General features: G+C 39.4%; 1 protein-coding gene across 1 annotated transcript in view; it reads left to right on the top strand.

The window, feature by feature from the left end:
• The window catches only part of ptprsa (protein tyrosine phosphatase receptor type Sa), a 198,093-nt gene that overhangs the window by 135,023 nt on the left and 40,502 nt on the right, over nt 1-22,568 (top strand). The window contains exons 13-23 of the mRNA XM_037698034.1: nt 1,650-1,843; nt 2,947-2,973; nt 4,034-4,151; nt 14,701-15,294; nt 16,338-16,432; nt 16,705-16,955; nt 17,163-17,250; nt 18,120-18,332; nt 19,928-20,091; nt 21,597-21,608; nt 21,969-22,084. Coding sequence (XP_037553962.1) covers nt 1,650-1,843; nt 2,947-2,973; nt 4,034-4,151; nt 14,701-15,294; nt 16,338-16,432; nt 16,705-16,955; nt 17,163-17,250; nt 18,120-18,332; nt 19,928-20,091; nt 21,597-21,608; nt 21,969-22,084 — 1,872 coding nt within the window. The remainder of the gene's footprint in view (nt 1-1,649; nt 1,844-2,946; nt 2,974-4,033; nt 4,152-14,700; nt 15,295-16,337; nt 16,433-16,704; nt 16,956-17,162; nt 17,251-18,119; nt 18,333-19,927; nt 20,092-21,596; nt 21,609-21,968; nt 22,085-22,568) is intronic.

Below are 22,568 nucleotides of genomic sequence, written 5' to 3' on the forward strand. Positions count from 1 at the left end.
CCCCCCCCCCCCCCCCCCCCCCCCCAATCTCTCTGATCTGCTACAACTGTATGTCCCACCACGTTCCTTGAGGTCAGCGGACCAGTTGCTCCTCACAGTTCCAGGAACCCGTCTTAAGCGCAGAGGTGACAGGGCCTTCTCTGTAGCAGGACCAAGACTCTGGAACGAGTTACCTCTGCTTGTCAGACAGGCCCCCTCCCTCTCGGTTTTCAAGTCCCGCTTAAAAACCCACTACTATTCAGTAGCTTTCAACACCAGATGATCTGTGTTTTGATCCTGTATGCTCCACACTGGTTTGTCGTCATTATCTGCATCGTTTTTATGTCTATATTCTGATTTACCTCATTTTGTATTTTCCTTTGTGTGTTACCTGTTGTTTTGTCTGTACAGCACTTTGGTTGGCCTTGTAGCTGTTTTAAGTGCTTTATAAATAAAGTGGTATGGTATGGTATTTATCAGTGTTGCATGCTACAAGACCATGTCTATTCCTATGTTTGCAATCATAATAGACTGCAGGCTGAATGTTAAAGACATATGCAGGCATGTATAAAGTTGTAGAAAAAACTTAATGACTTATAAATGATAAAACCAAATGAACATTAGTCTCACTGTGCTAAGTAATTACTGTTGCATCACCCTTGAGCGAGCCACTCTGGCTTTTAAAACAAATTACAGTGCTGCTCATTGTTATTTGATATGAACCAAGCTGGTAAATTGGGAAAACAAGTGCAATTTACTGCTTTTGGAAACAAATTGGCATTCGCAGTGCACTGGAGTATATTTCTGATTCTGTACACTTCCCAACATTTGCTACACATTTTGTTTATGTGCAGGGTCCGTGTCATACAGTTTAGCACAAAAACCTGGTAGGAGGAGGAATAGATTGTTTAAAATAGGTTTTTTTTTTGACAAAACCTAAAACATGAAACAGCTGAATTTGACCACAGAATTTTAATGAGAAAACAAAACATGTCAAAGCACATTTGAATTACATTAACTTCTGTTTTCTGTGATTCATTTTGTACCCATTACCACAGGATTTTGATGTACACCAACTTCAGCACTAAATGAGTTTTGTTCATAGACACTACTATCATTAACTGTAGCACCTTTATTGTGGTAGTTTCACTTCAATAGTAGCATGGCACAGGTGCCAAATGAGGAAATCAGAACCATGGTTAAAGGGTAGCAAAGAGTCTGGTAATATACAAGATCAGTGCAAAATGGAGAGGAAGTCATGTTGTGATTTAGGGCCAGAAGGAGGCCACAAATGAAGGAGCAAATGGAAGAAGTTTGAGAGGAGGAGTTTTATTTATGTCACATTTATCTCTATAAGGATAGTCTATACCACTTCTAATAGCCCAGATGCAATGTATGTCAAAAAAGTCATGACTAAGAAATAAAGCTTCCTACAGTCACAACTACATAATAAAAAGATGGGGGTGACAGGAGTCTGTGGTAAAGGTGTTTCATAGAAAACTAGGTATCTGTAAATGCTTCACATAAATTGTTTCTATTGTCTCCATAATTCTTGCAACTTGTATGATTCATCTGTTATGTGTTACGGCCGTGTGCACTCAAAGAACTTACAGATCTATTGTCAGATTATTGGATCTGCATTGGTTTTTTTTTTCTTTTTCTTTTTGCAGTTCCTGGAGCATCACCGAGACGGGTTGAGGTGGAAGTCCTCAACTCCACAGCACTTAAGGTGATGTGGCGTTCGGTGACACCAGGCAAGCAAAACGGTCAGATCCGTGGCTACCAGGTTCACTATGTGCACGTGGAAAATGGCGAGTCACGGGGCCACCCCTTCATTAAGGACTTGATGCTGGCTGATGCCCAGGTATGACCATCTCCCGGGTTTCCCATCAATAATCTGTTAGAAAACTGAAGACATTTACTACAGAATAAAGTTATGCACTTTCACTTTTGCAAGTTTGTCACTGAAGTGTGAATGGCAAAACAGGTGGTCCTCCCTCTTAGATTTCATTTCTTGTTGCTGAAATATTCTCTTCACCTCAGTCTACAACAAGAACTATAATCAAAGCCTCCGTCATATTTTTCCTCCTTCCTCTACCGCTGCAGATTTTATTATGAATGCCTTCTTTATTGCAACATCTGCCATGAAATATTTGACTGTGTACGTCTCCAATGTAACGACTCAACAAAAATGTAGATTTGGACGCTGTGTATGCAGGGGGAGCAAAAGATGCAGAAATAAACATTTCATCATAGATCAGCCTCAGCTGACAGATCTTTAATGAATGTTTTTATTTATTTATTTTCGCCTTTCTATGAAACCTCTGTCAACATGGTTCTAAAAGAATCCTGGAAAATGTTTACTTTTTTGCCCAGAAGCAATCATTCTGATGGCAATTATCACCAAGAAGGAATAGGGTAAGCAATGCTAGGAAGTGTTTTCCATCAGAAATGCAGTATATTGGAAAATAATAATAAATAAAAAAACTAAGTGAAAATGTTTAAATTTAAACCAAATGCCACCAGCACCATGCAAAAAAGTTAATGTTGGGAGAAAAATCCTAATTTAATAGCCTATATAATGCAAAACTGTCAATAATAGTTTTATTTTGTTTTATTTGGTATTTTCTTGTTATCTGATCATCATGTTCTTGAAAGTTGCATCCTATTATTATTTCTTTTACCTATGATAAACTCTTTTGGGTTTCGCTGGCAGACCTACACGTTTTTTGACTTGTATTAGATGTCTCAATTTAAAATCTTTAAACAGCTTTTCTTACCTCTGACCTCCCAAAAACAAGCAAACTTTTTCTTCCACCCACTCTCTGCTGCTGAATCTCACATGACCCTGCTTCTCCCAACCCTTTATCTACTTTTTCCATTTTTTTCTTTCTTTAAAAAGAAATATTGCTCTTTCTCTCTCTTTCCTTCTCTTCTGCACTCTCCACTTTGGCGGGGTGGGGTTAGTGGGAAACGGACGATACAGCTGAATATGTGAGTATGAAGTTTCACCTGAGTGCTTTGTATGTCTGAAACAGTGGCTATTGCATCAACCTGGTTATTTTCACAGTTTAAACAACCCTTCCAATCTATTCTTTAGATGCGAATAGACAAAGGGCTTAGAGGCTTTACTTCTGCTGTTTGATCAGTTCACCACATTATGGGAAAAAAAGGACAAACTTCTGTTGTCAGTTAGCTTGTACAAAATGATTCCTGATGCAATATCCACTGGTCACGCCTTGGAATGCTACTTATATCTTGCTGTGTTCTGAAACAGTTTTGTCTTGTGATTTTTTTTTTTCCCTTTATGTTAAGTTCTTTGAATTCATTCTGGTGTGTTTGCATTTTATTTTGATGTGGTGCCTTAGTATTAGTACTGCAGACCATAGTTTACAGAATGTCTTGCTTTGACCCTTTAAACCTAAATAAAATTATCACTTCCTTGCTCGCCATTCCCATTTTTTAAAGGAAGTTGTACTTTTGTTTTGAAGACCATTTTTAAAATTCAACCCAAGAATACTTTGTCACATGAAAGACATTACTTAGTGCTTATTTACCTTTATTGACTTCCCCCCATCCCTCTGCCAACAAGCCTGTTAAAAACCTCATCTTGTATTCGTTGAAAACCTGCTTCCCTGAAAGATTCATTAGAATTGATCGGAAGCCTCTCTTTGAAGAGAACTCAAGGAAACTTAATGGCTAAGGTAAAACCTGCCAGCGAAAGGCCAGGAAGTATTCAGCATGCATTTATCAAAGTTAAGTTGTTGATTGGAATATTGCTAAAGGAATAAGGAAGAGCTGCTTTGCATTTACATACATAATGTCCCTCCTCCACTTTGGCAGCTCTAAGGACTTAAGTAATGGAATAGTCTCCCATTACATGGGGAGAAACAATGCATTAAATGTCCGCTTCGTGGAAAATTAATGAAAAGGACTAGGAGATGCTTGGATTAACATTCTGTGCAAGGCAGTTTGGGCTGCACAAAGTGAGGTCAAATCATGAAATATTCAGAGCACGTTATGACATTTTCCTTTTTTTGTGTGTCTCCCATAGGAAATGGTCATTGAAGGACTCAAGCCAGACACTACTTACTCCATCACGGTGGCAGCATACACCACCAAGGGGGATGGAACTCGAAGCAAGCCCAAACTGGTGGTGACCAAAGGAGCAGGTCAGTGCAGAGATGAGTTGTTTATTGATTTGCTCAAATAACCTTTTTTCAAGTCAAGGTCAAGGTTCTTTATTGTCATTTTCATCACATGTGGTACACGAGGTGGAACAAAATTGTGTACACAGGGTCCCAGTTACATCCAACAAAATTATAAATTGTAAAAGAAAAATAGTAATAAAGATCTAAGATATGAACTAAGAAATATGCTAAACTAAGAATATGCTAAGCACTCAATAGCGTAAAAACAATACGCCGAACAACAGCAGCACGAACATGAGTCTGTGTGAGCAGATGAGTATGAATGAACACAGCAGCATGAAATAAATCAGCAGCATGAGAAAAGCAGCATGGATAGTCAGCAACACATCAAAAATCAAGTGGCATTGCAGTGATTTATTTATTTATTTTTTCCACAGTGATAATCCTGGTTAGAGATGCATGAGTCTAACGGCTTCAGGGTAGAATCTGTTCCTCAATCTTCTTCTGCACTTTCTGCACTTAATGCTGCGCAATCTTCTGCCTGAGGGGAGCGGGGCAAAAAAATGTGTGTGCTTAGTGAGTGGGGTCCTTCATGATGCAGGTGGCCCTCTTCCTGCATCTAGAGGTGTAAATGTCTGTGATGGTGGGGAGACTGACTCCAACAGTCTTCTGTGCAGCCTTCACCCCTCTCTGCAAAGCTTTTCTTTCTGCAGCTGTGCAGCCTCCATGCCACATGTTGATGCTGGAGCACAGGATGCTCTCCACTGCACACCTGTAGAAGGAGGTGAGGACTGAGCTTCCCAGACCAGCTCGTCTCAGCCGCCTGAGGAAGTAGAGTCTCTGATGAGATGTTCTTTCTTGATCAGGCTGGTGGTGTTGTTCCACCAGCTGAGGTTTGTCATTCAGGTGCTTGTAGCTGGAGACCACTTCCACCACAGATCCTCCTACATTCAGGGGGTGGTAGGTGTGTTTCTTCCGTCTGAAATCCACAGCCGAGATCTCCTTTGTTTTCTTCACATTGATGTGAAGGTTGTTCTTCCTGCACCAGCTCTCCAGGTGTTCCACCTCCTGCCTGTAGCTGGACTCATAGTTGTTTGTGATGCATCCAAGCACAGCTGTATTGTCTGCAAACTTTACAATATGACAGCCTGGATGGGTAGGTGCACAGTCATACGTGAGCAGAGTAAACAGGAGGGGGCTCAGCACACAGCCCTGAGGGGAGCCAGTACTGAGGATTATGGTGGAGGAGGAGAAGTTGTGGATCCTCACAGACTGTGGTCTGTTTGTTAAGAAGTCTAGGACCCAGTTGCAAATGGAGGGGCTTAGTCCTAGTGTGAGTAGTTTGTCCATCAGAGTCTGGGAGATCATGGTGTTGAAGGCAAACATGAAGTCCACGAAGAGCATACAGACATAGGAGTCCTTCTGCTCCAGGTGGGTGAGAGCAGTGTGGACCACAGAGGAGATGGCATCTTCTGTTGATCGATTCTCGCTGTATGCACACTGGTGAGAGTCCTCGTTGATGTTGATGGTTGTTTTGATGTGGGTCATGACCAGTATTTCGAATCATTTAGCAACCTTTTTTTTTTGCTACTCTTCCTCTTGATTGTCCTTATGGTTGCTATTTTGTTTTGATTGTTTTGATTTGTAAAAAAAAAAAAAAAAAAAAAAAGGAGAGAAACAAATTTGTATGCCTATTTTATGAATGTCTATTGTTGTCGTTGTTATTCACTGTTGTCATCACTCTTTGTTACGAAATCAGGTCTCTCTTGTAAATGAGTCCCCGAGGCTCAATGGGATTAACCTGTATAAATAAAGGTTGAATGAATGAATGACTATCGGGATGAGTTTTACTGGCCGGTAGTCATTCAGACCAGTCGCTGCAGAGCTCTTTGGGACTGGGATGATGGTGGTGGTCTTTAGGCAGGAGGGAACTGTTACCAGGGTGAGACAGGAGTTAAAGATGGTGGCCAGCACCTCGCAGAGCTGATCGGCACAGTCTTTCAGCACTTTCCCTGGGATGTTGCCTGGGCCAGTTGCTTTGTGAGGATTAATCCTCCTGAAGGTACTCCTTACTTCAGCTGAAGTCACACTGAGAAACTCCTCTTCCGGTGGTGAGGTGAGTCTGGAGCTGGGTGGTCTGTTTGGGTCTTCAAAGCATGCATAGAACTTGTTGAGAGCATCATGCAGTAATGGGTCCCCAGGGCATTGTGCTACCCTGCCTTTATAGTCTGTTATGCATTTAATGCCCATCCACATGCTCTGTGGGTCTTGTGAGGAGAAATGTCCCTGGATTCTCTGTGCATATGTAGCTTTGTCCCTTTTAATACCAACAGCCAAATTATTCACACAAATATAAATATAGCTTTGCTCTTGTCCTGCTTTAACTAAAAAATAAATTTCCTGTTGTTTTTTTTGTTTTTTTAAGTGCCAGTTTTGCATTTGAAAAATAATATTGAAATACTCCTCATTAAGATCCATAATGTCCCACATTTACTAATTTACACAGTCTGAAAAAAGTATGGAAAAGCAGACATAAACATTTGCAACCAATCCTGACATTTTAAGGCTGTTGATTAAGTGTTTTAATTTAGGGCATGTTTCATTTTGTGATCTTTGCTTTAGAAATGTTCTATTGAGTTAGGAGTCTATTCAACTGCTGCATGTTATCTGAGACATCTGAGGCTAAGTGGATCTTGGCTTATTTCAGTCATGTTCAGAAGCGACTCCACAGATTTTAAAGGATCAAGAGCATCTTTAATGTAGTTTCAGATCTTTTTAGGCAGATTATGACAGCATGAAAACCCCTGTTGGGTCTTTGATTTCAGCTGTAGTTGAAAAATATTCAAGGCAATGCCTCCACTCTGCAAAGCCTTGTAATTCTGATTTTGTTCCTTTGTAACCACTGGTGTGCACAGTTTGAAAAGACCTCCTGTGCTGTTAGCATGAACATAAACTAAACAGTGAGTTTTGTTTGAGTTAATTCAAGGCCAAAGGAAGGGGGAGTATTTTATTAGAGCACATGTGCCAATTGACTTTAGTCATGGAGCTAATATGCATACACCTACAGTTACTCATGATGTCAACAAAGTCTGAAATACACAAGAGGCATTTGCAGTCTTGTGCTGTGGCATTGCACAGACCGCTGAACACACACAACCCATTCTCCACACAGAGAAAAACAGTCCCAGATTCTGACAGGTATGTGTGTCTCAGGTGTCAGAAAGTGTTATGTGAAAAAAGGACCTGAGTGAGCATTGTCACTCTTCATCCTCCTGCGAGATTGGCTGCATGATATGCCATTCTAATGTTTCCTGGTAGTCTCTCAAAGAGAAAAACTCTTTTTTATGATTATTACTGAAGTGTAAGGAAATGACACAAAGTTTGTTTTCTCAGTCATCCAGGTATATAACAACAAAAAAGGTTGAATCGTGTCATCTGGACTTCGTTTTTTGTTAAAAAGAAACGTTTCGCCCCTCGTCCAAGAGGCTTCGTCAGTCTGAGGCCTAGCCATCTGGTATTACCCAGAAGCCACCCTGAATCTTGTGTTTCAAGCCTGCCTCAGATACCCCTGAGGTCTGGCCTTTTCACTAATGGTTTCAAAAACACAAAGTTTGTTTTCTCAGTCATCCAGGTATATAACAACAAAAAAGGTTGAATCGTGTCATCTGGACTTCAGGGGTATCTGAGGCAGGCTTGAAACACAAGAGTCAGGGTGGCTTCTGGGTAATACCAGATGGCTAGGCCTCAGACTGACGAAGCCTCTTGGACGAGGGGCGAAACGTTTCTTTTTAACAAAAAACGAAGTCCAGATGACACGATTCAACCTTTTTTGTTGTAAGGAAATGGTTTATGCCAGAGACCAGGAGATAAACAGAGATCAAGAAAAGATGATACAATAAAAGAAGAAGAGAAAAGGACGCCTTTCTCTGAAGTCAAGTTGTTTTATTCCTTCATGTTGTAAGTGGCGTTAGAGTGGCCTAGTAAAAATGGCTATATTTCATTCCATCCATTGTCTGTCCAACATCCATCCATTTACTTTTAACTGCTGCGTGTGTCCAGCAGTCACTGTGAGAAACATAAGGACTGTGTTTCTGCTTAAATAACTTGAAAGTTTTGGAGTCCCAATCAAGTTGTGAACAAAAGGGATTTTTTTGTTGTCACTAAACAATTAGAATTTTCTTAAAGAGGTTTATATATATATATATATATATATATATATATATAGCATTACTATGATTCAAAATATGTGTATACCATTTTTTATTGCAATGTATTAGATTTTTTTCAGAAGCCAAAAATAAACTTAGACCAGTTCTTATTTACATTCAAATTGTTTTCTAAAATTTACATCAACAAGCTTTTTCAATACAATGTTTTACACATGTAATTTTTATTAAAAACATCTCGCAAAAGTTACGCAATAAATCCATCCATCCATCCATCATCTTTTACCTGCCCTTTTAGGGACACTTGGGTTACCGGTGCCCTTATCCAGCAGTCACTGTGCAAGAGACTGGTCCAGTCCATCACAAGAAGACTGAGACAAATGAGACAAACAACCATTCACACTCTCACTCACACATAGAGACAATTTAGAGTTATCAGTCAGTCTAACATGCATGTTTTTGGTCTGTGGGAGTAAAACCGGAATACCCGGAGAAAACCCACGCATGCACGGAGAGAACATGCAAACTCAACCCAGAAAGGCCCCCGGCCAGGATTTGAACCAAGGCGACCTGCTCGCTGAGAGGCAGCAGCTCTACCAACTCTGCCACCGTGCCACCACAATAAATATTAAAAGATTATTTATATAAGAAGGCATATACTGTATATACCTAAGGGGCACAATGGTGTCCAGAAATTACTACATCAAATTTGAGTCATTTTATATAAAGTTTAAAAGTCTGAAAAGCAACAATGATGCAGAAAATCAATAATAATAATAATAATAATAATAATAATAATAATAATAATAATAATAATAATAATAATAATAAAATAATAAAGAGAATGTTTTGTGCCACTGAAAAGTCACTTCACATCAGTAACCAGGTCTATTCATTGTTCATACATCACAACAAGTTTTATGGTAATTTAGTGTCTGAACATATCTAAGAAGAATATGTAGTTTTCTATTTGTAACGATGTACTGTGGCATTCCCAAGAATAAAAATAAACTGAATCCAGAGTCACATAAAAAACATTTATTCTGTGACTGGAACCGTCTTGTTTACTGACAAAAAACATTGTTTAAAAAGTGGCTTTCTGTTACTTATACTTTCCAAACTTTTTCTTAGTAAAAAACTATCCATGGTCAATGAAAAATGTTTTTTCATTGCTGTTGTTGCCAACAAAATAAATAATGACTGTTTACATATGAAAGCTCCTTGCTATCCTATCTGTGCATAAAGGGGTGCATCAGATGGCTGAAAAAAGAAGCAATTAATACTTGGGCATCATTTGGAAGAGTTAAAAAAAAAGAGAAAAGAATGATTAAAAATGATTAGAAAAAAAATAGTCTCCTGTAGTTGCAGCTTTGTGCACTCTGCCCATCTTTCGGACGACTGTACGCACATATTTGCGTTGTACCTCGGTGCAATTCCAATAAAGTTTATTCTGATTCTGATTCTTCTGATATATATATATATATATAGTATGAGTAGCACAGAAGAAAGGGCAATGGGAAGATGACGTGATTGCCTCATCCTAAGTTGGGCTGAGTGAGTGTCAATAGAGAGCTGTTAATACTGATGGGAAACGTGCCAGGAGTCCTACAGGAAGGGATTGAACCATGCTTGTCCCTGAAATGGACATAGATAAAAGGATGGGGAGAAGTTTTGGAAAAGGTGTGGTGGGCTGGGCAAAGTATAATGAGACAAGGGAGGAAATGACAAACAAATAGGAGAATGTGTGTCGGGGGAGAAACGAGGGACAATCAAGGTGTATAGAAACGCCAAAATCACTCATTAAAACACAAACATTTCAGACTCCTCATATCCCTATTGAACACTCTTTGAAGCTGATTGCTCTCTGTCCCTTGTCACCTTCATCATTCACTCATTTTTCTTCCCCTCACCATGCCCTTGCTCTCCCTCTCATCACCCTTGCATTACACACATGCACACAGTTTGAACAATTCCCTGTTTCACCTCCCTTCTCAACACCAATCTGCTGGCTCAGTGCCCCTTATCCCTCTGCCCTAAAATACATTTGGCCACAGGTTTGAATTCACAAGCAATAAAACTGTCTGGGGGCTACAAAGACTGCACAGAATACACACGATAGCCTGTTGATTTTGGGAGTGTAGCACAGAAATGAGAATGGAAAACACACTGGTGAAATCATAACAGGATCATTATCTCTGATTCCCTTTTCTTGATTAACAGTGAGCATGATGGTGAAGAGGGGTTTTAAATGACGCCAAGCTGAGCTGTAATATGTAGCCAAGAAGTATTACAAAGACACGTCATACCCAGTATGCAGCACTCCCGCCCTTCCCATATAGGCAAAACCTCAGCTGACAAACCACATCTACACACCCACTCCCATCTTCTTCCAGCACCAGCCTTCAGAAAGAAGACCATTAGCACACAGAAATGACTAATAAGGGAAGAGGAAGTGAACTGTAGAGTGCGTGTGCTCTGTGTGTGTGTGTGTGTGTGTTTCTACATACACATATATACAAACACACTAATACAATGATATGATTCCACAGAGAGTGTGAGAGAGAGGGAGAGAGAGAGAGAGCTGTTGCCTCAGACTAATGTTAGCTTCTCCAAATTACTTTAAGTTCACACTGGGCAACAAGCCAAATAATTATATGTGCAGCTGTTACAGTTGATTTGTAGGATAGACTGCAGACCAGGACCTATATTTTTACACACAAACACATGCACAGTATGTTCATTCATTCAACCTTATTTATACAGGTTAGTCTCATTGAGTCACGAGGACTCGTTTTCAAGAGACCCCTTTTAAACAAAAAACCCACAGATGAGGTACACACAACAATAAAGTCATAAAATGCATATAAAATGAAAAGGTAAATAAAAGTAGATGTATAAAACAAAATAAAAACAAGCTACATTATATATCTATATTCATAGATATTCACAGAATCAGACGTGCTTGGCATAGGATGCAAATGTATGGGATGGACAGAAGTGCTCAGTTTTATTTATGGGGTTTTTTTGCAATTTTTTTTTTATTTTTATTTATGTAGACTAACAGATACATTTACAGAAAGTGGACACGTAGATTTTTAGCTATCTGAGATGCCAATAAGAACTGTGTGCTACACACATGACCATATTCTTTTTAAATTATAATTGTGTTATTAACATTTTTCAGTGTTCTAAGTGCGAAAACTCGCACGACCAGGACCACCAATATTCTTCAGACCCAGTTTGTCGACCCAGTTGGCTACCTTTATGTTTGACACACATACACACAGATTGTTAATCTTCTCATGACAATACATAAAAATAATTCAGGAAAGTAAATACTGTAGTCCCTTGTTTATTGCAGGGGTTACGTTCCGGACGTCCTTGCATTAAGTGAAAATCTGCGAAGTTGGGACGTATTTATTTTATTATTTTTATATATTTTAAGGTTTTAAAAACACTTCCCACACTCTTGCAATGTTCTGAACTCTTAAACCCATGTCATTTAAACAGTACATACATAAGTACTGTGTAGTACTGCAAAATTTTACTCACCAGCTCTGCAGAAACAGTGGCTCGGTTCTTGTCGGTCGGGTCAAGTCGGGTTTGTTCCGGTTCTGCAGATCTACCCTGCAGCAATGAAGCCCATAGTGTTCTAAACTCTTAAATATATGTAATTTTAACAACATGCGTATATGTAGCTACTAAATTTTACTCACCAGCTCTGCAGAAACAGTGGCTCAGGTCCGGTCCGGCAAACCTACCCTGCCGGTTCTGGTCAGGTCGCCAATCCCAGTGGGCTCTGAAGAGAATGCCGGACCACCGGGCTGCGTCTCACCGCTCACCTGGGCTGGCAAGCAGCTTGCAAATTGACTGATGAGTCTGGAGTCCGGTTCTGGTCAGTGCTCTTGAAGCCCTTGAGCACCAAAACGCTTTTGCAGGGAGCCAGACCTTCAGATGGCCAGTGTGGTCTCGATCGAGCCCAAATCTAGATGAAAAAAGTCCCGGTGTGCTCCAAAGAGAATGCCAGACCTCTGGAAGGTGCTTCCCAGCTCGGAAGGCCTTGTGGGCCAGCAGGTGGCACTCAGATTCACCAATGAGTCTGGAGGTCCGGTTCAGGTCCGGTTCTCGGTGGGTTCCATGTGGCTCTCTGCATCCGCTGGGCACCAAAGTCACTGTATGAATAAGGACCAAACTTTTTTGAATCGGATAAGAACTTCCCCTCCATTTCAGCAGAAAGCAACGGGGCTTCTGGGTGGGGAACTTCTGGGAAATGTAGTCATTTTGAGTGGTGATGCGGTATAGGCTTATTGAGAGAAAACTACAAAATGGCAGCATCCGTCCGAAGTATTTTTTTCATTAACTTTTTACTGTGCATTATCCCGTACTGCCCCAATCATATGAGGAATATTAAAGTTGACAATTTTGTGTGTGTGTGTGTGTGTGTGGGGGGGGGGGGGGTGTTCTTGGGTAAAATTTTACTTTAAAAATCTGTGAAAGAGCGAGTCTGCAAAAGTTGAACCGCAAAGTAACGAGGGACTACTGTAATCTGTTAAATGTTCAGTATCTGGTCCATGTTTTTCAATTATAACAACTCTTGGGACTTGTTCAGAAGAATCAGACTTAGAAGATTCTTGTAGGACTGCATATCTTCAAGGTGTTTTCCATGTTGCATTCACACCCTGGATAGTTATAGGCTCTGCTGGCAGTTTGTAAATTAATCATAATCGCATAATTTCTCTATTGGGCATAGGCTTACTAATTCCCAAGCTTTGGTCTATTCTTCTGTATTTTGTTACATTTTTTTTGTTATGCTAGTTGTTCTTATGGACAACTATATGTTTACAATCTAAAAAAGTTAAATCTGGTCCTCTGGACATTCAAAAAAACAAAACAAAGCAAAACAACAAAAAAATGTAGAAACATTTCGTCTCTCATCCGAGAGACTTCCTCAGTCTGAGGTGCTGTATTCAGCTCGGTCTCTTAAATAGCACCTTCTCAGAGTGGATCAACCAGTTTTTGCTGCTGACAACCAAAACCAGCTGATCACATGCTCAAGAAGGACCATCAGCCTAACAATGGATCATTAGCACACTGATGGCTGTTTACTATTCACAGAGGGCTGAGTGATACTAGCAATCACAACATTGTAAGAGGGGGACAATTTAACACATAGGCCTCCACCCCTGTTTAACGATGGACGGTTTCTTTTCACAAAGATGGCCTCCTTTACTCCTCTCTCAAACCATTGTTCCTCTCTATCCAGGATGTGAACATCTTCATCCCTGAAAGAGTGAGGAGGTGAGGAGTCAGGTGAGGAGCTGAATACAGCACATCAGACTGAGGAAGTCTCTCGGATGAGAGACGAAACGTTTCTACATTTTTTTGTTGTTTTGCTTTGTTTTGTTTTTTTTTGAATGTCCAGAGGACCAGATTTAACTTTTTTAGATTTTTCTACCTGGATTATTGAGCATGCATCAGGATATAAGTTTACAAGTTTTTATCTTTCATAATGATGGAATACATTGGTGTGTTTATTTGTAATCATCAATAACACAACTACATTGTATAAATCAATCACTATACAGTTTGTGATAGATGGTTATGTCCATGACGGGAGAAGACTTACTCGAAGACCTAAAACTTAGGAGACATTCTCTTCATCCTCAGTTATCTTGGACCAAATATAAATCTGGGGTATTTTTTTAAATATTCATTCATTCATTCATTCATTCATTCATTCAACCTTTATTTAGCGAGATAAGAACTATGAAGAAAGGGGCCGAGATGGAGTAGAGGTAGGGCAGCCGACTTGGGACCAGAAAGTCTCGGTTTGACTCCTCAACACCCAATCCCTAATTGCTCCCCGGGTGCTTACATAGCTACCCACTGCTCCACCTGGGTGTATCTCAGGTGTGATGGGTTAAATGCAGAGAAACAATTTCATCATTGTATATTTCCATACAATGATGACAACCCATAGCACATACTTCTATGAAGAGCTTCTGCAGTCCTGAAGTGCCTCTCATGAATGTCTACAACCTTACTATTGTTTATCTGTTATTTGTCCTCACACTGCCTTTTATCTCTAAGAAAGAAGAGCCATAGCTATGTAATTGTACATAAATTTGTTGTAGCACCTGTCTACAGTGAGATGAAGCTTGAGAGCAAATCACCCATACTCATCTGTTGCAAGGCTTTGACAGCTTTGTGAAACTCAGGTCTTATCTTAACTGCTACTCCCTTTATCTTAGTGATGGGGCCTTATAGGAAGGTTTCAGATGTGACAGGAGTCATCCATAAATGAGGCAAAAATAAATACCTTAACCTGATGTATAAAAAAAAATATTGTCTCATTAAATAAACATGTATCAATGTTTAGTTTTTTTGTTTTGTTTTCCATACAGTGCCTGGTCCCCCTTATCTGTCAGTGATTCACGACTCGAAGGCATCAGCTGTTGTTCACTGGGACCCTCCAGACCTGACCAATGGAATGGACCTCCAGGGATACCGGCTACAGTTTGGTCGAAAAGATGTCTCACCTTTGGCCACACTGGAATTTGCTCCCCAAGAACGAAAGTATTCTGTTGGCAACATTCATCTGGGTGCCACTTATCTCTTTAAGATCTCAGCCAAAAGCAGAGGGGGATTTGGGGAAGAGGCTGTGGCAGAACTCGCTGTTCCAGAGAATACCCCAGGAGGATACCCTCAAATTAATGAGGACTCCAATATAACATGCTGCTCAGTGCAGCTGTCATGGTCTCCACCAGTGCTGGCAGAGAGGAATGGGGTCATCACAGAGTACACTTTGGCCTATAAAGAAGCCGGCACCAGAGAAACACCACAGGAACTCCACTTACCTCCAAATCTTTCCAGCTATGTGCTCAACAGCCTCAAACCGAACTCTGCATATGATGTGAAAATACGTGCCCACACCAGTATAGGTCCAGGGCCCTACAGCCCGCCTATCCAGTATCGGACGGTGGCCATTGATCCTGCAGGTAGGGCTCGTCTGTTTCTTTACCAACCCAGTGACACAGGGTTGGAAATTGGCTAAAAGCAGTCTGCAACAACATAATAATGAAAACTACCCCACCCACTTCTTCAACCACTTCCACTTCTCCTAAAAGGAGGAAATATTGATGTTTAAAATTGCTTGCCATTGGATTCCTTGCTTCACTAACCCAAACCAGGTAAAATGAAAGTCAGTCAAGTTATAGTCAGTCATTTTAAGAAAGGGGAGAGCAGCCTAGAATTTAAGGTAAGTGTTGATTTATTTTTTGTCAGACACTTCAGTCAGTCCTTGCAGCCCTTGTAAAGCATATTCACACAACTTTACCATCTCACTTCCCAATTTTCAAACAAGGTAGGACTTCAGTTAAATTCAGTCTCTATAATAGTTTGTTTTGGAATATTTTAGGAATTCAGGAATCTTTTTTTTTTGTTTTTGAATTTTGTTTAAGTTCACGGGTTTGGTTTGAGATACTCTTCCCTCCTTATCACACTCCCTTCCTTGAAACTTCCTTTCCCTTTCCCCCGTCCCTTATCAGGACAGCTTGTGGCATGGCATCTGCACTGCTCAAGACTTCAGCATGCAGTGTTTAATGTCTGTCTCAATGTCTGTGTGGCAGCGCATTGGCAGTGCCAACTCAAGCTCTAACCTTGTCAGAACTGTTGGCTTTGGGTCTACAAGGATTAAATGTTGAATCGTCAAGTAGTCATGGTTCAAAGTCGGTAGTGAGATGGGTTGGCACTTCAAATGATGGTTAGCCAAAGGGCGTACCCTTGTTCTTCATGGGTTTGTTGTCCAAACATGCTGTGTGTGTGTTAACCAATGGCATTTCCTTTCTCACAGCCAGTCACAGTTCACTGTTGTATTCACACTTCACCTCAAAGGATAGTTGCAAGAAAATAACAACTTACATTTTGAAATGAAGTTTTTTATTATTATTTTCCTTTTACTTGTTTTCATTGTTTTTGGATTAGATTTAAAATGCACCTTTGTTTCCTTTTCTTTCTTTTTTTGCATTTGTCTTTCTAACAGATGTTCCAAAGAATTTCACTGTAAAGTGGGTCACCAAGACCACAGTAGTCCTTGCATGGAAGTTTTCTGAAAGCAAATCACCGTACAAATGCACGGTACGTGAAATGTTGGGAGTTAAAAAAAAAACATACTAAGCTGAATTATGTTTAAAAATGTAAATTCAATCTAAAATCCTGTTTATGTAATTAGAATGACTAAAATAATTTCAATTTAATTTCTAATTGTAAATGGTTTGATTATAATGTTCATATTTAAGTTGAAAACCTTTTTGGTGTGTCAATTGCAGTGTCATTGTACCCATCCTATTCCCTGCTAACCGCTTTCCCCCAGATTATTTACTTTTTGAATTATGATTTTTGAATTCTAGATTGAGTACAACAACCAGAAAATGGATGTGGATGCTAGACAATTGAAGGTGTTCATCACAGGGCTAAGGCACAACACCACTTATGAGTTCAGGGTGACCTGCCAAGAAAGTGTGGATGGTAGGCCACGGCATCGTGTGGTGACCAGGACGGCACCACTTTTCCTGGCCAAGAAACCCAAACTGGACATTTATGCTGAGCCTGAGAACATACTTACTATGTCCTTCCCACAAACCAACAACAAGGATGTCAAGTGAGTATAGAGAAAATTGGTATGTAAAACTGTTTAACTCTTCAAAATCTAGTGAGATGTTAGAGGTGTCATTGATTGTATTGTGAAATGTTTACTATGTAGTAGATTTCTTGATTTCTTGAGATTGCAGTTTACCTGTTCCAAGTACTGTTTTAGAGTAATAATAAAAATAAAGTAACATGAATTGTCTTGTTGATGTGTTTTCAGAAATTTTTATGTAGTAGTGGTGCCTCTTAAAACAACGACAGGAACAGTTAAAAACCTGAAGAGCCCTGATGAGATGGACATAGAGGAGGTAAGCGGAGGTCTTTTGGAAGCAATAGGGTTGTTTTTATAATGTAAATCCAGCACAAGATTCAATAACATTTTATGAAATTGTAAAAATCACTACTGTAAATGCAATATTTTTGAAATAGGCAACGCTTCTTACAAAAAAAAAAACTGTTTTCTAGAGTTTCTATGTTTTACGTATCATTGGTTGTGAAAGCTAGCTGTATTTGAAAGACCATGCAGCAGAATGAGCACGCACAGCAAATGCATCTCAGCTATGCTAATTCAAAGCATGCAGAGGAGAAAATTATGTAGTCATCTCCAACTTTTCCAATAGCTCGGGGGTCACCTTTGGCACCAGCTCAACGGAAGCCATTCCTATTGGATTTGGGATTACACAGCTTCCCTCTTATTAGAGCTTGCCTCTGACTCTAGTTTGAACTGATTCTTTTTTTTAGTCTACAATTTGTTTTATCTTAATCTTAAGCAGTTTACCACCTACTTATAACCAGTAATCTTTGACATAAAAATTTGATGATTTTTTTTTTCTTCTAAAATAAATAGTCTTGGAGAGTTTCAGGCAATGACAATCTTTTATAGACATTCTCACGAAGAAAACCAAAGCCTAATTTATCAGTGACGGAAATTATTGTGTCACTCATTTGATCATCACTGAAATCATCTGCTCCCTTATGTCCTTCCAATTGTAAGTTTTGCATGCTGCACAATATAAAAACAGCATCAAAATCTCACTAGGTCAGACTTAATTGTTCTCCAGGTCTAGTTCTTGTAAATTATCTGTCAGGTAATTTAAGACCAATTAGCAAAGGCAAACAAGAACACAACAAATGGGTGTATTTAGAAAGAAACTAATACATGTTTGACTTTGGAAAGCTTTTGCGGGAAGTGATCCCAAAGAGACGTTCACGCCGTCAGCTGGCTCAGCTGGACCAGAGGAATCCCTACATAACAGCCTGCTTCAAGCAGCTGCCCCCCAGCTTCACAGTGGGGTCTGACCACCGCTTCAGCAGCTGTGAGAATAAGGCTCTTGAACCTGGTCAGGAGTATGTCTTCTTCCTGCTGGCTGAACTCAATGCCACTGTGGGGGTGAGTTTCTTGATCAGCTCATTTCAACACAATTAAGTTGAACTGATTTTAGTTCATTTTGTTGTTTTATGAAAATCAGCTTATAACTCCGTTTTATTTATTTTATCATGAGCTGCCTCAGCGTTTCTTAGAAATTTAGCTTATTTTCATCATATACAAGTATATAATGCATGTGTATGTAAAGCATCAAAAGTAGTCTAGAATACTTTTTTTGTACTTCCACTTGATGGTAAGTACCAGTATATTATCCATAAGTGTAAATAAAACATTTCAGTTACACCTGCAGTGTATTCCAGACACTCACAAAATGTACATTTCCATTTAGTGAAGTTCAAGAAAATAAAATGGATTCCTTATGAGAGTTGAATTTGGGTCTTTGGCATCTTACCCTTTCTTGGATCCTACTCAACTAGCCAGCCACTCTGCATGGGGGCGCCCAGCTGCAGATTTTATTGCTGTTTTATTTCAGTGCCTCAGTCAAGACTGATCACACACTGTGAGGAAACACTCCGACCGTTTAAAGTTCTGCCCTCAATAATTCTTTCTGAGCAGAGCTACAACTGATTCCATCAATCTATGTGTATTTTTTATTTTATTTAATACTTTGCAGACCATATTAAATGAGTTTGAGAAACAAATATAGTCTGCAACCACCAGTTGATGATCTGTATAATATACCATACCATACCACTTTATTTATAAAGCACATAAAAACAGCAACAAGGCCAACCAAAGTGCTGTACAGCAAAAAATAAATAAATAAAACAAGCAAAAGGACATAGCAAAAACTACATAGATCCACAGAAGTAAAAATAAGAACAAAATGACTAACATTATAAAATACAGACAAGTTAAAATCAACTCACACGGTGTCAAAAGCCAGGGAATAAAAGTGTTGTTTTTAAATGTGACTTAAAAAACAGTGAGAGATGGAACCTGTCTGACATGCAGTGGTAACTTGTTCCACAGTTTTGGACCTTCAACAGAAAAAGCCCCGTCACCTCTGAGCTTAAAACGAGTGCCTTGAACCAATGAAAGCATCTGGTCTGCTGGCCTCATGGAGCGCTGTGGGACATATGGCTGCAGCAGATCAGCGAGATAGGAGAGGGCAGAACAGTTCAGAGATTTAAAAACATACAGAAGGGTTTTTTAATGAATTTGAAAGGTGAAACCCCCTCTATTTTGGTTCGACTCCAGCGAAATGATGGACGTCGCTCAAGAACTCAAGATCTTTATTTCTTTCAGAACATCGCTGTTACAGAAAAACAAGTGTGGTTGGTGGTGGTTTCATACGTAGCTCCTGCTCCTACTTTGAAACCATCACACTGCAAAAGGGCACTCCACCAACAGCTTTCAACTTTTAACAATGTGATCATTTAGTTTTAAGAACAAAAATATTTCCCATAAAAATGAAACCCAAAAAAGATGTGCATCATGCCAGTGAAGTGAATACACGGTACAGATTCTGCTGGTAACTTAGCTTTGAAGACTTTATCTTAGGCCAGTTCACTGAACTCCACTCAGTTTTTACAATCACTACAATCAACTTTCACTGTACTGATGTTTTTTCTTGTTGTTGTCGTTTTCTCTTTCAGAAAATGTTTGCAACTAGCCCTTATACCGACACAGTGATGACTCCTGAGCTGGTTGTGGACCCTCTGCCAGTGGAAACTGGTGATGGACTCATATGGGTGGTTGGCCCTGTCTTGGCTGTTGTCTTCATCATTGGCATTGTCATCTCCATTCTCCTTTTGAAAAAGTGAGTTGACTTTAGAATTGTGAGATTTTATTGAACGATCTAGGACAGAGTAAATTTAAAAAATGGAATTCAAAAATGTACATATTTTGCTATAAATGTAGAAAAATAGTTTTGAAGTCTTTGGGTAGATTTCAAGATGCTGTTATTTTCCGTGGGTTGCCCATATAAAAAGCTGTCTTTTTAAAAGCTCTTTAACAGCTTGACTTTTCATTTTTGCTGTGAACCTACAGTAACATTTGGCAACACAGTGAATTAAATCATAGCTTTGCATTGTTGGTACCGGCTGCAGGCACAGACCTCTAAAAGCTTAAAAACAGAAATCCATGTTTTGTTAATATTTTGTGAATTGAGCTGAACATGATATACAATTCTATTTCCCTGCCCATTCAGCAGCATGACAAGATGCTTGCGATATTTCATGTCGAACCAGTTATTTGGAGTTTAACTGGAAAATGTGGTTATTGGAAAATAATTGCATGTTAGGACGCATGCTGAGGAAGTGGCATATTTTGTATTCATTGCAGCATCATATTTGCACACCCAGTAACGTTGCATGTAAATGTGGCTTTGTTGTGGAAAAAAGATGGCTATGGAAAGTGAGCTGATGGGAGAGTGAGGAGATGATGAGATTCCTTGAGGCAATGCTTAAAACTAGACAGTATAAATACCAGATTTTAATTTATTGCTTTTAGTTAAAATAATACCAATTAACTGTTACAAAAACACAGTTTCAGTACCTTTTTTTTTTTTACCGTTTAAAGTTAATTATTCATTGCAGTGTTTGTGGACTTTCATTTAAAGTTTGGTTAATTAAACTAGAGTAGAATAAACACACATTTCATATAAATATACTACAGTTTATAGTAGCTGTTTCTGTTAACTTTAGAGCCTGCAAGGACTGAGTAGTGGGTGTAAAAGGGAGTCCCTACACACGAGAAGAGCTTCCTGGGTTCTTCAAAAGGAGCCAGTAGGCTGGTGTTACCGATATAAGTACAGCATGATACTGTCAGATGATCCCTTGCTGTCTGACCTTGCCTTACCTCCATCTTGGTGGTTAAGGAGAGTAACATCTCTCCTTGAATCTCTCTTTTTTCTCCAATATCTTCCTCTTCATCTCACTCTCCTGCCTCTCCTTGTTGAATAGTGTTTCCTGGGTCTGCCCTTGGCCCTGACATTTCCCCCTTTTCCTATGTGTTTCTGCACCCTCGTGCACACACACGTAACACACACATACACTTACGAATGCATGTGCTTATTTCCACATTTCATCAAATGCACACTTATTTTCACCTGCTGACATGACTACATGCACTCTTCACCTCCAGAGGCTGTTGAGCTATATCGCCTTTTTTTAACCAAGCCCAACAGTGACCCCAGTAAATTTTAAACTGCTCTCTGTTGATTTATATCTCTTCTTGCCTTTTCCTCTTCCTTTCTCCTTGTGTGTTGTGTTTTTTACCATTTTTATACATTTATTTGGCTCCTTTTGCTTTCTCTGGAAACAGCAAACCAGACAGGTAAGGCGTAGTTTTACTTAGATTCAGTGCATTTCAACAATAAAGGACAGAATAGTCTGCATTAAATTTTTGCATACTAGTCTAGTTCCAGTGGTGGCATTTCTTGGAGCCAGTTTGTGTCCAGTTGGCTAAAGATGTTGAGTTGTAAGCTGCAGTAATGCAAGGATGTGCAGTTGCAAGAGATTAGTTTGTGGCGATGAATCAAAGTTAATGCGTTCGAGCATTTTAAGTCCATTTGCACATAGAAAAAGTTCTGAGAAAAGGCTGTCTGTGCACAGTTTTACCTATTAATGTTCTTTAAAAATGTTAATCATCTGTTGCATTAAACACTGACATAGTTATACTGTTTTTGTTTTACAGCCGCAAAAGGAAAGAGTCTGAGCCACGCACCAAATGTCTGCTGAATAATGCAGATATTACACCCCACCACCCTACAGATCCTGTGGAAATGAGACGCATCAACTTCCAAACTCCAGGTAGGACAGACTCAAAACACATATTGCAAACACTTCAGTATTGTCCTTCATGTAGGTTTACTCAGGTTGTGAGTTTTATTGAAAAAGAGGGACGAGTTGTAAAGTTTAAAGATGCATAAACCGTAAGGAGACTGCGATGAATGACAAAAATTTTAAATGGTTTAAAAGAAACTTCAAACCCTCCAATTTTTTATCTAATCCAACAAAAAGCTGTTTTCAAATGTGGCCAAAAATAAAACTTACATTAGGAGTATCACCTATTGAATTTATGGCTGTTTGCTATATATTGTATAATGTAATACTTTGAACAAATAACAAATATATGGCAGAACAGAACTTTCCCATTTAACACCACAGTATAAAATTAAAGGTTTTGAGTTTGTAAGAAAGGGCAAATTTAAATGTGTGCATTGGCAGTCACATAAATAAGAGTACACTAGTCCCTCATTTATCGCGGGGGATCCGTACCCTGAAGCCCTACGAT

The sequence above is a fragment of the Nematolebias whitei genome, chromosome 3, assembly GCF_014905685.2.
Source record: "Nematolebias whitei isolate Nwh7 chromosome 3, NemWhi1, whole genome shotgun sequence".
Lineage (NCBI taxonomy): Eukaryota > Metazoa > Chordata > Actinopteri > Cyprinodontiformes > Rivulidae > Nematolebias > Nematolebias whitei.